The sequence below is a fragment of the Porites lutea genome, chromosome 14 (assembly GCF_958299795.1).
Source record: "Porites lutea chromosome 14, jaPorLute2.1, whole genome shotgun sequence".
In the NCBI taxonomy this organism is placed as follows: Eukaryota; Metazoa; Cnidaria; class Anthozoa; order Scleractinia; family Poritidae; genus Porites; species Porites lutea.
This window is the reverse complement of record NC_133214.1, coordinates 7486368-7504502: the sequence shown is the minus strand read 5'-3', so window position 1 is coordinate 7504502 and position 18135 is coordinate 7486368. Positions and strand designations below refer to the sequence as shown.

Below are 18135 nucleotides of genomic sequence, written 5' to 3'. Positions count from 1 at the left end.
ATTTTTAGAGCCAGCTTTATCTCAAATTCACGGCTTTCTATTTCTTTACCAATTTTCCTTTTCTTCCAGGTGCCGTTTATAAGTGCGGGTATTTTCCTTTCTGAGGAGTCTACAAATGTCATATTACACGAAGGTAACTGCCGTGAGGTATTAAAGGGCAGCTCGTAATATATCGTACGGTTGAGTTCAAAAGCTGCAGGAATTAACTAAGACTTCTGTCGAAACAATTCTTGTCTCATAACTGGATCGTGTAAAGGTTGACTTATGGGGCCACACCAGACCCTGAAAGCTACCCAACGTCCAAAGTTACGTTGATGTGCAAACTTTTATAGAGCATTATTTACTCACGAAGGTGCATGTTAACTACGCTGTAGGATCTCTCAAGGAAAATTCAGAAACATTTAGAGAACCCACGCTTTAAAACTCCTAAAAAAGATTGTGGTAATACGAAATTTCAGCGTTAAACCTAGACTAAAAGGAACCGTCAATTCATCAAATTTGAGGACGTATAGAAGAAGATTCCATGCTCTACTAAAACTTCATGGCTGCCAATAATACAACTGCAATCTTCAATAATACAACTTCCTGCTATGACGGAAGTTGCATGCCAGTGGATAAAAATCCTTTTGTCTTCAACAAATGGGAAAAAACGTTAATTATCCTCGCAAATGCTTCGATATTTTGCCTCGCCATTCCAGCCAACGGAATCGTAATCGCAGTAATATCACGTGTGCAGAACGTGCGTACACCGACAAGTACATTTCTCTTAAATTTGTGCGTCGCAGATATCTTAATCGCATTGCTTTACATTCCGTTCATTACGGTCGACATGTATATCACTAGTCACTGGATATTTGGAGACTTCATGTGCCGATTGGTATCATTTGTATTCTACCTAGCCACGTATTTCTCGATTTTAATTCTCACCGCTATATCGGTTGAGCGATACATCTCGGTTTGTCTTCCAAAAAGGCTACGGTTGACCGCTAAGAAAGCGTTTATAACCACTGTTGTTTTATGGCTTATCGCGGTGTGCCTTGCCATGCCGTTTTTTATCGTCAAAACCACAAAAGTCCATCGTCAAGTCGAGCATTGCGTACTAACCTGGTCGAAAAAGTCAGCTAAGATTTACCACACTGTCGCTCTCACCCTGTTTTACATAATGCCTATTGCGTTTATGGGAATGGTGTACTATAAAATTGGAAGAAAAGTTTGGTCCAGTGCGAACAGAACAAGCTCAATGAAGCTCTCAAAAAAACACTCAGCTCACTCCAAGCTACGCTTTACAAAGATAGCCCTTGCTATTATTTTGAGCTTCACGATTTCATGGACCCCACGGAATGCAGCCAAGACACTGCATTTGTTCGATAAGAACTTTCCCTACTCATACGAGTTTGCTCATATCGTGTATCCCATAATTTACTGGGTAGCCTTCTCCAACTGCGCCGTCAATCCGCTAATCTACTGCTATATGAGTCAAAACTTCAGGAAAGCTTTTAAGATTTTTCGGAATCGAAGGACACGAAGTTATCTTGTAGAGTCGATGAGTGTCTTGTCTAGATCAAGCTCCAAGCGGTTTAGCAGACGAATTCAAAAGCCTCCAGATGAAACCTTTCCTCAAGAAATGAATGGGGTACCTAGCGAACACGAGGATCTTCACACAAACTCGGAGATTCGGGATGGATCCCAAGTCAGCAAACATGAGATGCGAACCAAAAAAGATTTATTTTTAATAGTGTCAGCGCTATAGGGTGGGTTTTCATCATTGAGTGTCAAAAAGAACATAGCCAAGATAATTATTTTGGCCATCTCTGACTACAGAAGCGTATAATTCAATAAAACCTCACAAATATCGAAGCAAATGAACGCAGCCGCGCCGCAGACTATAAGGGCGGGAAAACGTGTGCTGTCATCCTTGGCTTTTTCTGATTGGTCAAAAATGGCGGGAGATGTGTTAGCTGATAAATCGTAAGGACTGTTCGCCACTATAGAAAGAAGTGAACATTTAAGCTGAAGTGCGTCCCTCAAATGTTTTTGGGTTCGTTAATGGGGACGCGGTGGTCAGCTACCAACCAATTTTTTTGCTGTCTCCAGCAACAGCCCCAAAAGTCGTTGCGAAAGTTAACTATGCCCAGTTCCTTTCTTGTTCCTTAGAAGAGATGATAATTGTTAGGATCAATTTAGGTTTCGGGGAAACTGCCCACCTACCCTCCCCTAAGCCATCATTTTGCCCTAAGTGAGAAGTAAGTGCAAATGTTAGCTTAGGGGAAGGGTAGGTGGGCAGTTTCCCAAGAAACCTAAATTGATCCAAATGTTATTTCCAACGCCCAATAAAATACCACCCTAATGAAACTAAACGAACTATAACTTAAAACTATAAGCAGCTGTATAAGGCCTCTTTCCATATATTACAATTAAGAACGAGATAGCGAGCCCCGGTGGACTGGCAAATAAAGAAATTTGAATATGTGTATTCACTTTCTTTGTTCGTGCCCTCCAAGACTCAGGGGAACCCAACGACAATTTTCGGAAAAATATCTGTTCGGAAGACGATGTGGGATCTAGAATTTTCGGAACATTTGTTGTAAAATTTCTTGCTTGCCTGCCTCTCCTAGGATTTTCAAACATCTAAGAAATGGTAAAATTGCCCATTTTCAACGGATTTTTACCCCAAAAAGGTCACCTAGAATTTTCGGGAGCCTTTTTTCTGGCTGAAATTTTCGAACAGGTAAGTTTTGATCCCTATAATTTTCGGATCACTAGACTTTCAGCTAGGAAATCCGAACAGATGAAAAATTTATTGGGGATAAAAATATGCCCATATCCACCGTTTAAATACTAAAACACGTTTAACAATGCTATGTTTAAGTGATTTTAAACTATATTCTCGTTGGGTGCCCCTGAAGACTTACTATCATGCTGATTACAATATTGCGAGAGCAGCCTATTACAAATAACAAATTTGTAGCAGTGCTCTTTCTATTGATAGACACTGTTCTATTATATCTGATTCAGTTTAAGCTTGAAATTAAGAAAAATATACAATGAAGTTTTCTTGAGAATTGCATTATCACTAAGTTATTAATCTGTTGCTTTAAGAGTGTGAATTAAAGGTTATATATAAAACGATTGTGAAGAAGCTTAAAATTAATGCATTTATTAGTCCTAACATGGTGGAAATTAAAGTCAGCTTCACTAGTAAACAGAGGCGTGCAGCTTAAACCATTTCAACCAAAACGATTCCAATTTATTCCAAAAGGGCGACAAACTTTGTTATTCTTATACCGTTTTGATAGTTGGATAGTTGGCCGTCGATGCCTCGTTTCAAGATAAAATTTCCTTTGAATTCCGCAGATACAAGCGAGGCAAAGAGGGCTAATTAACGTAGATATATAAAATATCGTAGTAATGTCGCTACTTGGAAATATGTTCAGCATGTATTTTCTCCCGGTAATTTCACTGCTTTTGCAGTATCGGTACAATTAGAAATGTATGGAGATACAGTGTGTAGAATACGCTATTCATTACCTTGAAGCTCTCAGAAGACCTCGCGGAACTGGTTGGGAAAACAATGAACAAACAAAGTGACAATAAAACTTAGCCCGAAGACAAAAGAGCTGCGATCCATAGGCGTCCAGTAAATTAGAGGTTCTGAAGAGATGCGAGGCAACTGGCCTCTGTCTTTTTTTATGTTTTTTTTTTCCCATCTTTGATTTGTGTATAACTTATAGATCATGGCTTCCATACATTGACCAGTTAGCAAACGTTTATCGAAACTTCTGGAAAAAGCGCCTTTAGATTAGGTTAGTTGCCAAGTTTGAGAATACAATGTAACGAAATAAAGAAGATATGACTCAGTCCGCGGAGTCGCGATAACTTGCACGGCCGTTTGTGTGGTGCTGGTGGTAGTGGGGGAGGTCAAGTTTGTATCCCCTACCTTGTAAAATTTTCGTGACTTTGCAGTGTCATAACTTTGCATATCTTCGACAGGTCGCGGCTTTCAAATTTGGAAAGTTTATTAATTTTACGGTGCTTTCTCCAGCAGTGTCAATAAATATTCGCTTGGTGCCCCTTGACATAAAGGCTGGAAGCACAAGCAGTTCTGTGGCACTAGACGTCACGGTCTCTTATACTCTGAGTTGCGTAGTGAACATTCAGCGAACACTGATCATCCCCAACCCCCCAGAATACTTCAAGGTACACAAAAGTCTACTGGAATATAAAGCATTGTAAAGAAAGGAAAGTGAATGGTCCTGTAAATGAGCAGATTAAAATGCTTTTCCTACGTTTCTGCAATTTTGTAGAGGCGTGTTACCTTGTGGCACATTTCGGTATGTACCACATGTGCATGTCGTTACGAATGTTTATGACCGCTGGCAAAATAAACACCGAATCGAAGACGCCGTAATCCCTAGTTTGCTGGATTTTCACAGGAATGTCAACTTGGTTTTGTTTCTTAAATACGTTTAATTACTTCTGTTAGCAAGCTGCCTTGAAGTCTCAATACGTCCGACGTCCGAGATTAAAAGCTTTTGTCTAACACAGTTGTTTTTATAGATAATGGGTTGCAGTTATGGATTTTAATTTCCTCACAGCTGCAAATTTCCGCCTTGTTAACTTTGTTTTGAGACTGGCTGAGTTGTTAAGTTGCATTATTTTTCTTCCAGGCGATGTCGATAGCCAGGATTTTTTCATACGTGTTTTTAGTCCATGATTCAGCTCTCTTTTTCAGTAGCTCTCTAGGGAACGGAACCAGCAAAGAATGTGTAAAATTGAGTCGTGACCGCGCCTCGATCGTTGGAGTTGAAGGTTAAGCCAAAAGTTGTCTTAAGTTGATTTGCGTCTCGAATTAAATGAAGCGAAATGAAAACAAGAATTCAGTAAACAAGGTTAGTGAAGACCGAAGAACGTAATGAAGGGAACCAGTGGGATGTTTGCCGTGTGTTATAGATGAAAACAAACTCAACACTGGCTTTGTAAAGTGACGAATGTTTGCCTGCGTTTTAAGTTAAATTGTTTGAAATGAACGATGTCTTAGCCTCCAAAGAAGACAAACTTGAGATGAACTCGAAATGACTTGTTTCTGGCAAAATTTCCGATGGACAATTCAGGTCAGTGACTATTTTTTTGAAACGCAGCTCACTGAAAAGGAAACGCAAGAAGCCGCATTCAAAAAAACTGTAAGTGGTGTGCGTGTATAGTTCATCTTAATTGCTTTGGTAGAAAGTGAATTTCAACAGTATCCTGTACAAATGAAGTCTCCCAACCTGAACTATTTTACATATTGCGTGTTTCTGTTAAGTCTATGTTTCAAGGAAAGTTCGAACGTCTCATTATTGCAAACAATTACAATTGAGGATATTGACTGATTGAGACTAATCAAAAGATTTCATTCGCTTATATACTAAATTAAGGCAACATTTTTAGAAACCGCCATCTGGCGTCGGATATGACGATTTAACTATACTATGACCTCACGACAATTTTTTTCTTTTTTAGTAGCAAATCAAATGATCAGTTCAAAACATGTACAAAACGCGCTCACGCAAGCATCTGAAAGGGCGCCATGACTCGATCATATTTTTTCCGCTCATCATAACATCATCGCTAGGATTTCATAAGCTTTTTCTTTAGAGAGTCTAAAATAAAAATCAGAATTAAACCGTATAACTAAAGATAGTCACCTTTATGGATAAATACGGCAGTTTGGCCAATTCTCCCTGGGAGATATGTTTGTTATTTTCTGCTAGGGTTTCCAACAGTCCAGTTTATGGAAAAAAACGTGTCTTTCAAATGAAAGATCTTGATTCAGATAAGTTCTACTCTATTGGGCGATGATCGTTTATTTATTTCTTGATTTAATTTTTAGTAGTTTATAATTTGGATATGATCCACACCTACATCTATGCATTTTAGGGGTTTTTTCGCGGCAAAAGATAACATGTGTTAGGGCCATATGTTCTCTTGGCGCGAAATCCACGTGGAATTCCAAATATAACAGTTTCGATTTTAAACCGCCTAAAAGAAACAAATTACAACGAAATGGACTAAGCATATTACTTAAAAGTTTTATCTTGTATATGGTGGACTAATTAATTAGTGATGACCAATTAATTAGTGATGAAAGATTTGATAAGCAGAATAACAGCTTCAACTTCATGTAATCTTCCCTATTTACAGTGAAGTCTTTCAGCAACTCATATTAGGGCCATTTATACGAGGAAAAATAAGACGCGTCTTACATGAGACTCGTCTTAAATAAGACGCGAACTTTCAGTATAAACGGCACATTTCGTCTAAAATAAGACGCGGCTTAGCTAAGACGCGTCTTATTAGATAAGACATGCTCGTATAAATGGTACAGTTCGCGTCTTATTTAAGACGCGTCTTATGTAAGACGCGTCTTATTTTTCGTCGTATAAATGGCCCTATTGTGTCGGCATACAAGTTACCTTCATTTTCTAAGAACGTTAAAACTCTCAAGACGAAGTTGTCACTGCAGAGAACGCTTCATTTCAAAATCTAATGTACTCGTTTTAACATAGCGGTCATGATCAAAAGATGTAACTTTTTAGACACTTAATTCGGAATAAACTTCATGAACGATTTTGTTTTGCTAACCACCCACCCACGTTCAAAGTTATACTCAATTCATGGTAAAACCGCAGAATTTACAGGAGGCCACTTCATACACAACTTAAAGTTTAACAGTCCTGTGCATTCATTTAGTAAAAGTTTAGGTTAATAAATAAGTCACCTCTTGAGTGCATGAAGGTAGTGTAGCGATGAATAAAACTACAGGAAAACGTAGCGCTCAAGAAGAACTGATCGTGTACACAGACGCGAAGCTGAAATTACAAATTAGAACCGTACTGATATAAATTAAGTCTCGATGAAAATAGCAATCAGGGCCAATTTATCAAATGCGCAATTGACTTTTTATTCGCATGGCGCATGGTTTCGAGTTTCTGAATCAGCAATTAAATTCCAACAGTTTAAAACGACTGCTTGTCTCGGAGGGAAACGTTTTATGTTTAATTGTCATTGATTAGTAGCCGTAGAAACGTGAACGACTGCTTATTAAAAAGGGGTTTCATTATAGTTCTGTAAAGTTCTTCCTATCTTCACTTCAAAGTGAGTCAAATTTAAAAGGACTAGACTGAAATAATACAATCTTTTTGAGGGACATAATCTTAACTCCTGGCGCAAAGAAAATCCTGAGAGCCTCCTTTCTGGCGTTATGATAATGTTTCAACTTAAAGGAACGATCTGCTTTTTCTCTTGAGTAATTAGAAACAACTCCTATCTACCATTTCATTTGCGTTGCTCACATTCAGCACAATGAAAGAATCTAGAACAAATGAATATGACGTGTCGCAGTTCAATAACATGTTGGATTCTAGTCAATGTCCAGTTTTGGCCACTGAATTCATGATTTTTGTAAGGGAATTTGTTAGTAAACGGTTAGGAAGCCAGAAAATCGTATTCCACGCGACATTAAATTGTTTGTGTTAAGTAGCCTAAAAAAGTTACGCAACCTTCTGTTTTATATTTTCTCTTACTGCATTCAAAGCAATACTACCAGAAATAGCTGTTAAGCAATATTTCTATGTTGCGTGAGTTATTTTTGACGACATTTCTTGCGCAAGAAAAGACCTGCAAATTTGTGTTCTTGTTTTATCTTTATTGCGCAGAAACGAGACAACGCTGCTTTGCGTTTCGTCCTGGGCTTGCTACGCTAACAATCAAGTTGCGCACAGTTAGTGATTGTCAAGACTGTGCGTAACCCTCACCATTAAACAAATCGACTTCCTTTTATTGCGGTCATACGAAAATCACGGTTCAAGCGATAACATCAAACAAAGTGCGAGTTAAGACCAACGACATCGCTTCTCAAAAAAGAACGGATCATATCAATAGAACAAATGCATTTAAGTTAATTTTCTAGTACTACATTTAGAGGAAAGACTTTCTAACATCATTTCTGATGCATCTGTCTGATGCGTTGGAAGGAAATTCAAAAGCGCGCCCTTAGGATAATTCTTCCGAACTTACATTATGACGAGGTATTGATACTAAGTGGCCTGCCGTCTTTAGAAGACCGTAGGGCTGCTGGTTGCGAATCATTTATGCGTAATTTAAAACCATCCAACCCTGTGTTTGGCCTTGCCACGAGTGGAAGGGTAACTACCGTTCACTCGTACTCGTTACGAAGCTGCCGGAACTATAATAACAAAATGTGTAAGACAAAAAGGTTGTAGAGTTTGTATCTGTGAAATATTTAGATTTTTTGTCATAAGATAAATGTTAATTATGTGTAATTTGCGCAAGATCCTGTTATCCAGCTCTTAGCTGCAAGGGGTTCTGAATAAACAACTCTACTCTACTCTTTATCATTCACTCGTTTATCGTAAGATTAGGTTTTAAAGAAAACTCTTACACTTCACATTGGCTCAAAACCAAATAGTACTATACATGAGTTCTTGTCAGCTAAAGTGCCTTCATTTTAATGGTCAGTTCGGCCAAAGGATTTTGTCTAAAGATTAAATCGTTAGAACTACGCTATGTGTTTTCATATCTAACTATTAAAGTCAAGATTAACATAGCCCTTTTCAGAGACGAGGGTGACCGATTATCGAGTGATCTTTTTACCACCGTGCAAGCCACGTTGAACACGTGGTGTGACATTCGCTATCTAAGAGATAAGGTAAAGTAAAAAATTCATACACTTTGCATGTTAAAAACTGATTGCTAAGTTTTTTTTTATCAGGACTCTCACATGTGAAAAACATTTTTTTTTTACTGTATTCGCCCGGTGTATTAGAATCTCAATTGAATTGGAATGAGAGCTTGACACTTAAGGTTCTTTGGTAATATTGCCTTTGATTGCAGCGATTAAATATATCACGATATTGTATCGCTCAGTTCAACTTTTAGCACAGAGAAGGCCGGCACTGTGAGATACACACACAAAAAAGTAATTACAGAACCCTGAAGGATCAATCATAAACAGATCGTTGTGAAATGCAAAAGATACCTTATCATGATCACCAGTGAAGACGTTCTTAGTCAAGCCATTCAAAACAATGCAGTGCTTGGGGGTATTGATCTGCCTACTGCCTGTACCAGAACTGAATTTTGACAGAATCGCAAAAGAATTAATGGGCCACATACACAGCCATACATACTTCTTTCATTTTCTGCTGCTCATGACACCGAGTTTTCAATACTCGTGCCTCTAATCTCGATTGAAACCATGTGTTTCATTTAACACCCTTTTTTGGGCGTGGTATAGCAGATGGGCTCTTCTTAGGAACGCCCTTTCGCACTGGGTAAGTGTTTTTCATGAGGGTCTCATCCCAGCAGGGGCGAAGCTCAAATCCTATCTCACCATTTTTTTAACAGAGTGAAGCTGAACAAAAGATGTAATGTTGAGTTTAACACTAAAAAAGGGCGCACATGTGGACAAAGAAATGTCCACTTTAAAATTTCGGCCGCTGTTGACATGTGATGTCAGTAGGAGGCTTGATGTTAAGTTTAATGTTCAAGAGAACAACGTCATTACCTCGCTCTACAGTCTTCTACATACAATTATAAAGTAATTAGTACATAAGCTAGATTACATGTTTTCGCACTGTGAAAATCTATAGCTCGAAACAGCGGGACTGTCTTTGTTCCCTTCGAAAGCAAAATAATGTCAAATCAGACCCACCCGAGTACCAAAACAAACGCAAGCCTTCTTTTGTAATGCGCAACAGGTCCTAGTAAAGGATTACATTTTAGGCACCTCTCCGGAAGGTTCTAAGTGTTAGTAAAGATTATCTACGCACATGCTTTCTACATATTATATCACTGAAGATATAGTTAAGAGCTCCGACTACGGCGACGTCCATAAAAACCTCGCTGAAAAAAAGACTCTGCATTCCTTTAAACGTTTTGCCATTATCCCAAGTCACCCACTTACTTAAAGGAAGGGGAAAATATTAGAGGGGACCGCACCTGACAGAGATCATAGAATTTATCATTTTGCCGCTCCCGTTCTCAAGTAAACTTAAAATTTGGTTATTCACGTCGCACTTGTGATTTTACAAAATCGTAAAGCACGCGCAGAGTTGTCGTTTTTTTCATTAAACTGGTTGCTGTTTTAACGCACCCGTTTCGTAACGTCTCTGTTCAACGGTGACGGCAGCGATCGAAAAAGAAGAGGCTGACGATCGAGAAAAAAGCCTCTGTACTAACGCGCTTTATATTTGGGCAAATTCCTCTGCCCTTCTTTGCAAAAAAGGTATTGTAATATTAGCTGTTTTGCAGGAAAAGTAAGCTAATGATCACGGCAGGACTGAACCATTTTCTATAACTTAGCTTGACTTTGTTCTCAGACTAGTAGAAATTTTTGAATTACTTTAAGAACACGAATTCCTTTTTGCATGGACTGTTTCACTGCCTTTATCGTATAAGTTGCTAAATTAAAGATCACCATAAACAAAAAGACTTTGTTTATGTTATTTAAATATAATATAATATTTAAGAGTTATCACGTTGTACACGAGGTGAGCTTGACGACTAAGGAGTGGTCGACATGCCTCATTAAGTCTTTTCTTTCCGAAAATTAAAGCTAAGAATAAATGCCTTACTTCATTTCTAAAAACATTTTCTGTAAAACAAGCTAGCATAAGGTTTCTACGACAAAACGATTTCATTGAAATAGTCGCACTTTAGACATTTTCTAAACAAAGTCAAATGAAGTGCACAATAAAATAGACAACGACAGAAAATAAACAGCACATATCATTCACCACGAGCTCAAAAGCTAGAACTACTGCGTGAAGCTTCAAGAGTAAACATGCGTACAGCACCAAAGAAAAGTACTGCTGAGTAGCTCTCATTTGAATAGTCACACCATTGGATTTCGTCCGTAATTGCAAAAGTTAAAATTATTTTGTACAGCATAATAAACAGTACCACAGGAAAGTACCGCTCAGTAGCTCTTATTTGAATGGTAACACCGCTGGTATTTCGTCCATAGATTTAATAGTTGAAACTATTTTGTACTTCGTAATACGCAGCACCACAAGAAAGTACTGCTCCCGTAGTTTTCATTTGAATGGTCACACCAAAGAATTTCATCTATAGACTCAAAAGTTAACAATAATAAATAGAATAATAAACAGAATAATAAACATAACCTCAGAAAAGCATTGCCATGTAGCTTTCCCCAGATGTAGAGAAACATAACACGAGTCAGGTTGCACTCGATACTACAACAACAACCTTTATTTAAGTCACATGCATATTTGTAAGATAGTGCTGACTCGCAAAGAAGCCGAAATACTCTCATAGTAAAAATGTCGGTCTTTTCTTGAAATCAATACAAAGGATATTTCACGTGGGCTGTCATTTTGGCGTTAGGGAACGTGTGTTTAAAGTCGAATCATTTTTGTTACCCCTATACAGACCAGCAGGCAAACTAACTCCACTACAGGTACTAGAAACTGTACACTGGGTTGAATGTCTCAGCACGTGCCGTTGTCGTTATCACGTTGTTTATTATCCGAAATTAAAGGAGTCTGGGAGGGTATTCTCGGGATCCGGAATTTTACCCGAAATATAAGATTTGACAAAACGCCAAATTCATTGACGGGATACTGGATTTTACCGCTGCTCGGGCATCGGGATGAGCCGAAGTCTTAGCACGAGCCACGAAATGCGGATTCGGGATAGAAATGACAGAAATTCGGGATGCGGGAATCCCGCAGGGTTCTCGTGAAAAACGGGCGGGAATGCGGGATCAGGACCCCCTTTCAGACCCTTTTACCCCTTTTTATGAGAGTAAATGACACACATGATCGAAACACCTGTTTGAAAGAATCAAAGCGCTTAGCCTAATCTGCATTAGACGACATGTGCCTATAACGTGCATCTTACGTGGCAATTTTTTTGGGTAAAAAAACCTGCCAACCAACTGTAAATAGATTCTCGCTTTTTGATAAGGAAATTCTTGGCAAACCTGGTAGAGAGATTTGATATTCTTAAAAATCGACATGGTGATGGTTAGGAAAAAGAGGAAGTGGATTGAAGGATGGAAGAGGCCTTCAAATTCCAAGATTCTTATCGTTTTTGTTTAGTTAGCATTTCCGATGGCTAATTATTATCGTCTGCTTCGGGGTTTAAAAAGGCTCAATTTAGTATAGTTTAAGGCTTTGTAGTTATTTGGCCTCCTCTGATCTGAGCTGGCAAAGGCTGAGATATGATTTCTGCGGCGGCTTTCATTTTCAGGTTTTATAAGAAAGTATCCTTCGACCTAACTCGATAGTTTCTCTGTTGTCTGTTTGGACAAGAGGCGTCTCTTAAAGCAAATAGATTACCTCTCTGAATTAGGCCCGGTTAGCCTTGTACCTAAAGAAACTGGAATGCAGTGATCAAGCGAATCATTGTTCAAGCTGATATTGACATTATTACTTGACGTTTAAGGAAATATTTGAAACTTTCTTCCCACGTCTTGCTAGTCTGTTTGCGAGGGAATGTTCAAGATTCGATGCCACTGATTTTTGTACCATGTTTCAATCTATCTAAACGAAACCATTTTCTGCTAAAAGTAAGCAGACGCAGGCAATGTTCAGGAAATGAACAATAGCTATAACTCTGGTGCAAAATTGTCCGGAAAGTGAATATGAAAAAAATGCTTTTGTTTGATATAATTATACTTGAATGACAATTCTAACCTCACCTGTGATACGCTTTCTTTTTGAAAAAGAAGGCTTTCCTCATTTAAGCACGAAATGCAAGATTTCGACACGTTCCTGAATTAGACTGAAGAGATGCCACACGCGCTCTCTGACACGTGAAACTGTAGGAATATTTTTAAAAGTAGTGCTTCTGAAAAAAATACGCTGCGTTCGAGCTTAGCATACTTATACATCTTTTAAGTCAAATGAAAGTCGAGTTTTTTTGTAAATGGTGTTTCCTATATTTATCAAATATTGCCGTTTGATAACAGATTGTGTACTTCTAACTTTTGACTCCGTGAGCAGATCCTATAACGAAACTATTCAAACGGAACCTCAATAGCAGAACTTTCGCATGGTGTTTGTTGTTATTATCATTTCAAGTTTTTTTTTAAATTCAGTATGTTTCATAAAGGTTTTAAAAATTCTTTGCGAATTTTTTAATTGGTGGCAGTGACTGAAGGATTAAGACGGGCTTCGTAGACAAGAATTCGGGTCGTTTACTAAGTGGTTGGAAGGCGTGTCGCACGTGTACTTATGTTGTTTTTAGCAGATAACATTAAAATTACACACCAACAATACAATGATATTGGCTGTGGTGCTTGGAGCATACCAGTTCTTGCCTCAGTTTCGGAAAGAAAAGCCAAAACATTAACATTAACTGAGAGAATTGAGCAAGATTTTTTGCGCCTTTACCTAGTAAGTGAAAAGATCTTAGGGAAAATGCACAAATTCAAGAATTTCTCCTCTTGGTTAAAGAGGGAGTGACGAGACAGTCAGTTTACGTCAATTTTCTTTAGAACAGTCAAGAGCTATATTTAACTCCACGTGTTTGAGTTAAAGGAATGGTTAATCATTGTCAAGTAGCAGACTCTGTATTGTGTTATTAATAAACGCCCTTAGGTCTACACATTTTCATCGGAAAGAGAGACGAAAATTCCTTTTCTTTTTCAAGAGCTAAGGGTGCTTAAGATTTGAGGAAATCCGAATTATTGTAGATATAAACTGGTTGTTTATTTCTATCTGACCAAGATCAGAAAGCGTCGATTTAAAGAAAACAATGAGTACACAAAACGATAATTTGAAAAAAAAAAAAATGATATTGACAAGTTAAAAATATATATATATATATTAGCAAAAAAAAAGGGGTCAAAGGTTTTTCATTGAGGATAATACTGACTGTCGTTATTAGGTGACGAATAAATGTCTGTCAGTACTGTGGCTTAAGCTTGACCTTCTCTAAATACCCTTTTTAAAGTTTAAATGTAATTTACTGTACGGGTGAAGAATGAAGTTAGAAGGGGGTAAAAGTACTTGCACGAGACAAGTATAACAGATTAGCATAAGCCGCAACGTTTAAAAAAAACGCCTGTAGCAAAACTATTTAAAAAGCCGAGATAAAGAAATATGCTACTCGCACCTGGTTGAAGAGATGTCTATTTTTTTTTTTCCCTAAGTTAGTAAAGGCGTTGTAAAAGGGGGCAAGCAGATCGGGCATAACTTTTCCACTATTGTTTTTGAAGTTCCCTTTTCGCTAAGCTGTCAACTAAGTTTTGCTACTAATTAACGGAAAGTTAAGAAAAAACTGAGCTGAGATAAAAACTTTTGGACTTGGATAATAACAGCTGTGTTTTTCTCACCATCCTGTAATTAAAGACCAAGGAGATGTAAATAAACTTGAGGTTTATTCAATATGTAACCTCTAATTTTGTTTTGTTTAAGAGCAAAACACTTTTGTTTCTTACGAAACTCTCGTTTATTATTATTAAAAAATTTGAAAACTTTCCAACTTATTTATAATCGCCATATTTAACAAAGTTGGTTCATATCTTTACATACATTCAATTTAAAAATTTAATTTCTGATATGAGTTTAAAGCTGTTCAAAATATAATACAAGAAAGTTGCTTACAAATTTACATGTAAACATTTAGCAGTGACACATTTTTTGACCTAAGAATGTTATTCGCCAAATCCGTTGATAAATTCCGTCCATGCATTCTTATTAGTAACATAAGAGTCTTCTGTCAAGTAAATACTGTTCTAACTGGTGTAAAACGAATCTACAAAGAAGTCACTGTAGTGTGGATAGGATAAGTCCACATTGATCACTTGTTCCCCTATTTTCTGTCTGTCGGCGCATAATATCTCGGAGAGATCTCGTATGTACTCCTTCGCAAGCCTAAGAAGCTCCAATTTAGTTAATTTCCTTTTGCTTTCCGTGTTGGGAATTACTTTTCTCAGTGCCTCCATCGCATCGTTAATTGCCTGAATTCGCCTGCGTTCTCTGCTGTTAGCCCTGATCCGTCTAAGCCTTGGATCGAGGGGATAGCTCTTGGTTGGTCTCTTCGGAGAACTGTCAGCAAAAGTGCTCGAGGAGAAATTTTCTTGGAGGCGTCTTCGATTTTCAGGGGCTATTTGAGTTGCTCGTGGTGTTTCCTCATTCCTGGTAAAAGAGCATTGAGTTGGGATCCCATTTTTGTCCGTATCCATCACAGAAATTTCTGATATCATTATCTGTTCAGTCCTTCAAAAAAAGTAATGGTGCATAGAGATATAAGCATTCATTAAGCTTTGAAAAGTAATTTTAAAAACGTTTTAACCTTTTCACAAATAATGAGGTCTTAAAACTGTTCTAAGAAAGGTAGCCTCAAAAACGAATAAGAGAACCAACAGTAGAAAAAAAAGCTAGCTATTTTGATTCAATCTTGATAGTACAAAAAAAAAATACTAAAAGCAAAAACCAAATTAACCTTACCTGCGCCTCAAGGATGTAAGTAAAAATGCTCTCTACTGACAAATGCTTTTAAATGACGATAAATATTTGAGTAACGTATTCTTTGTTTGAGCGTTAACAAATTATAAGCCAATATGCCATTCTTGCAGGCTATTTATGGTGACAGGAGAGAATAGTTAACCAATCAGTGTCGCCTTTTTGAGACCCGGCTCTAAGACACGGCTTTAAAGAGACTAAGAATGAACGCAGAGTCAAAACATTTCACAGCAAATGACTTACGATTGTTTTATTTAAGAAACACCTTTACATTGCTGGATTAAATAATTCTAGTGTTGATCAAAGCCTTGTTCAATAACAGTGGTCTCTTCTTTCTATTGTTCGACCTCGCCACATGTAAATCTCGCGTCCATATACCATGTCTCATAACTTGGCAACCACTCCCATTCCCGTGTATAAACCTACGCAATGAACTGGAAATCTTTTTCAACTAGAATTTTTGAAGATTATCTAGCTAGTTTTTAAATTCTTTAAGGCGAAATGCTATGAACAAGTCTGACCACGAAAGTTAATAAAAATGAGAGGCTTGCCACCGACAAAAAGTAATAGTGTTTCTTTGGGCAGCGCTGTGTGTTTCGATATGTGTAAAAGGTTACAGCTTTTCTGTTGTGTCTTCACAACATAGCAAGACATTTTTAACCGAACAATGCCTGGTTATGATCCTCGCTGTTTCGTAGCAGACAGGTGGCCGACTAGAGCCTGATTGGGCAATGTGCAGCGGTAAAAGGCCGCGAAATGTTCCCACGGTTAATATAGTTCGTCACTTTAAGACACATGGTGCAAACAAAGGAGTCTCAATCAACACATGCTTAAGTTGAGTTGATATGGAAGCTGGAACAAAGCACACAAACTGACGAACATGGAATGAAGCCTTTATTTACAAAGAAAGAGATGAATTCACTTTATAAAGCGGGGTTAGGGCCAAGTGCATCGAAGCACTCTATTTTGTAACATAACCAAGTTATTTAGTTTGGCTTTCTGTTACTGTAAAACGTAGAACTTTATTAACGCTGTGAAATATAGATTGTACTCAGTATAGCCACTGATGCATAAAGTATTCTGTAGGAACAACATTTATAGTAATTTTAACTGGGCCATCTGTGAGATAGGATTAAAATAATGACCTTTTCTAGTTCGTTCCTTCGTCTTGAAAATTCTTTGTAAAGCAATTAAGAAAACTGACAGAAAGTTTTTCAGTCAAACAACTATCTGACCAATGAATTTACCACTGAACAAACTATAAACTAGTTATTTAAATGGCTTCGAGCTTATTAAATTAAACTGACAAGTAAAAAAAATCATTTGTTTGGAGAAAAAGGACAGTAAAATAATACAGTAATCGATAAGGCTGAAGTTAATTTCAGGAAATTTGACTAAAGAGGAAGATCATGGCCACTTAGTTTTAAATTTTCCTTCCCGCGGATTTTTGTCCATTTTTACAAAATCTAGTTCCAGCATCTTGGTCAAGCCCGTGCGTATTTCTTTACGTATTCTTTTTCAATGGGACGAGTAATTTGCCACTCCAATTTTAAAATTTGCGGACGAAAGCCTGTGGTATTACCAGTCAAATGGAACCTCTTTAGCAGAACTTTTTTATAATACTTAATATATTTCTTACGATTATACGAAAAATAGATTGATTTGTTGCGAATCTTTTTTGTCCGAGCGAGCGCTCGACCAAACTAAATAACTTTTCTTTAACCACTGTTAGAAATGCAAGGATTACTGTTCGTTATTAAAAGAAACAAGACATTGAATAGGCCTTAGAAAGTTAATGGCGAAAACGTAACACGCTTACTGTAGTGTAATTCTTCAGTACTTAGTACCGAAGTACGTGTTAATCATAAGTCAATATGGAAAGATAAAGCCGTAATGGTGAATACTTTTCTGTAATGATTTTCGTCAGATTACAGTAATAGACCATTGTACTACGTTCCTTGAAAGAAAGCGTTGTCAACGATACAGGTGGCCGGATAAATAATGTCATTTAATTTTTTTAGCAGTAGGTTGGAATGCGTGGTCCTCCTTCTGAACCACAAAAATCTTTTGTCTATCGGATCCTTAAAACTTTGCTCATTTTTGCTAGAAAAAAAGCTAGATTAAAATTTATTTACACATTATAGATAAACCTGTATTTAGTTGGCCCAATATTGAGCGAGTAGCCTGTAAAAAGAAAACGAAAAAAAAAATACTCAGTTTCTTTCAAACGTTTTTCCCATTTTTCTGCGAAACCACACGAAACCAGAAACCAATTATAGACCTCCATTAGCAAAGTCGTTCTTGGATGTTTTCCTACTATTGGACTCATTGTATGCAAATTTGAACTTTCAAAACACCTCAAATATTTTTCTTAAAAGAATGAAAATTCCAGACAAAAGCGATGACAAAATTACTGATAATTATGGCGAAAAGTGAGTATTTAACAAGAGAGACTCAAACAGATGAAAGTTAAAGACAAAATTTTCAAGTGCGAACTTCGCCTACTATTGGGTGGGTCTTCGCGCAATGCAAAACCAACAACCTACTTTGCCTTAATTTCAAATCCTTTCAGACCGTCATGTGCTTCTTATTTTGAAATCAGACAAAAGACTTCAATCAAAAGTTAAAACCTGGGTTC

General features: G+C 37.5%; 1 protein-coding gene across 1 annotated transcript; it reads left to right on the top strand.

Annotated features, from left to right (window-relative positions):
- Positions 1-231: 231 nt before the first annotated feature.
- LOC140924451 (substance-K receptor-like) lies at positions 232-2112 on the top strand. Its single transcript, XM_073374483.1, has one exon. The coding sequence runs from the start codon at positions 542-544 to the stop codon at positions 1748-1750; it is 1209 nt and encodes a 402-aa protein (XP_073230584.1). The 5' UTR covers positions 232-541; the 3' UTR covers positions 1751-2112.
- The last annotated feature ends 16023 nt before the right edge of the window (positions 2113-18135 follow it).

Excerpts from the sequence above, each read along its gene's own strand:
- LOC140924451 (XM_073374483.1), top strand. The coding sequence starts at position 542 with ATGGCTGCCAATAATACAACTGCAATCTTCAATAATACAACTTCCTGC.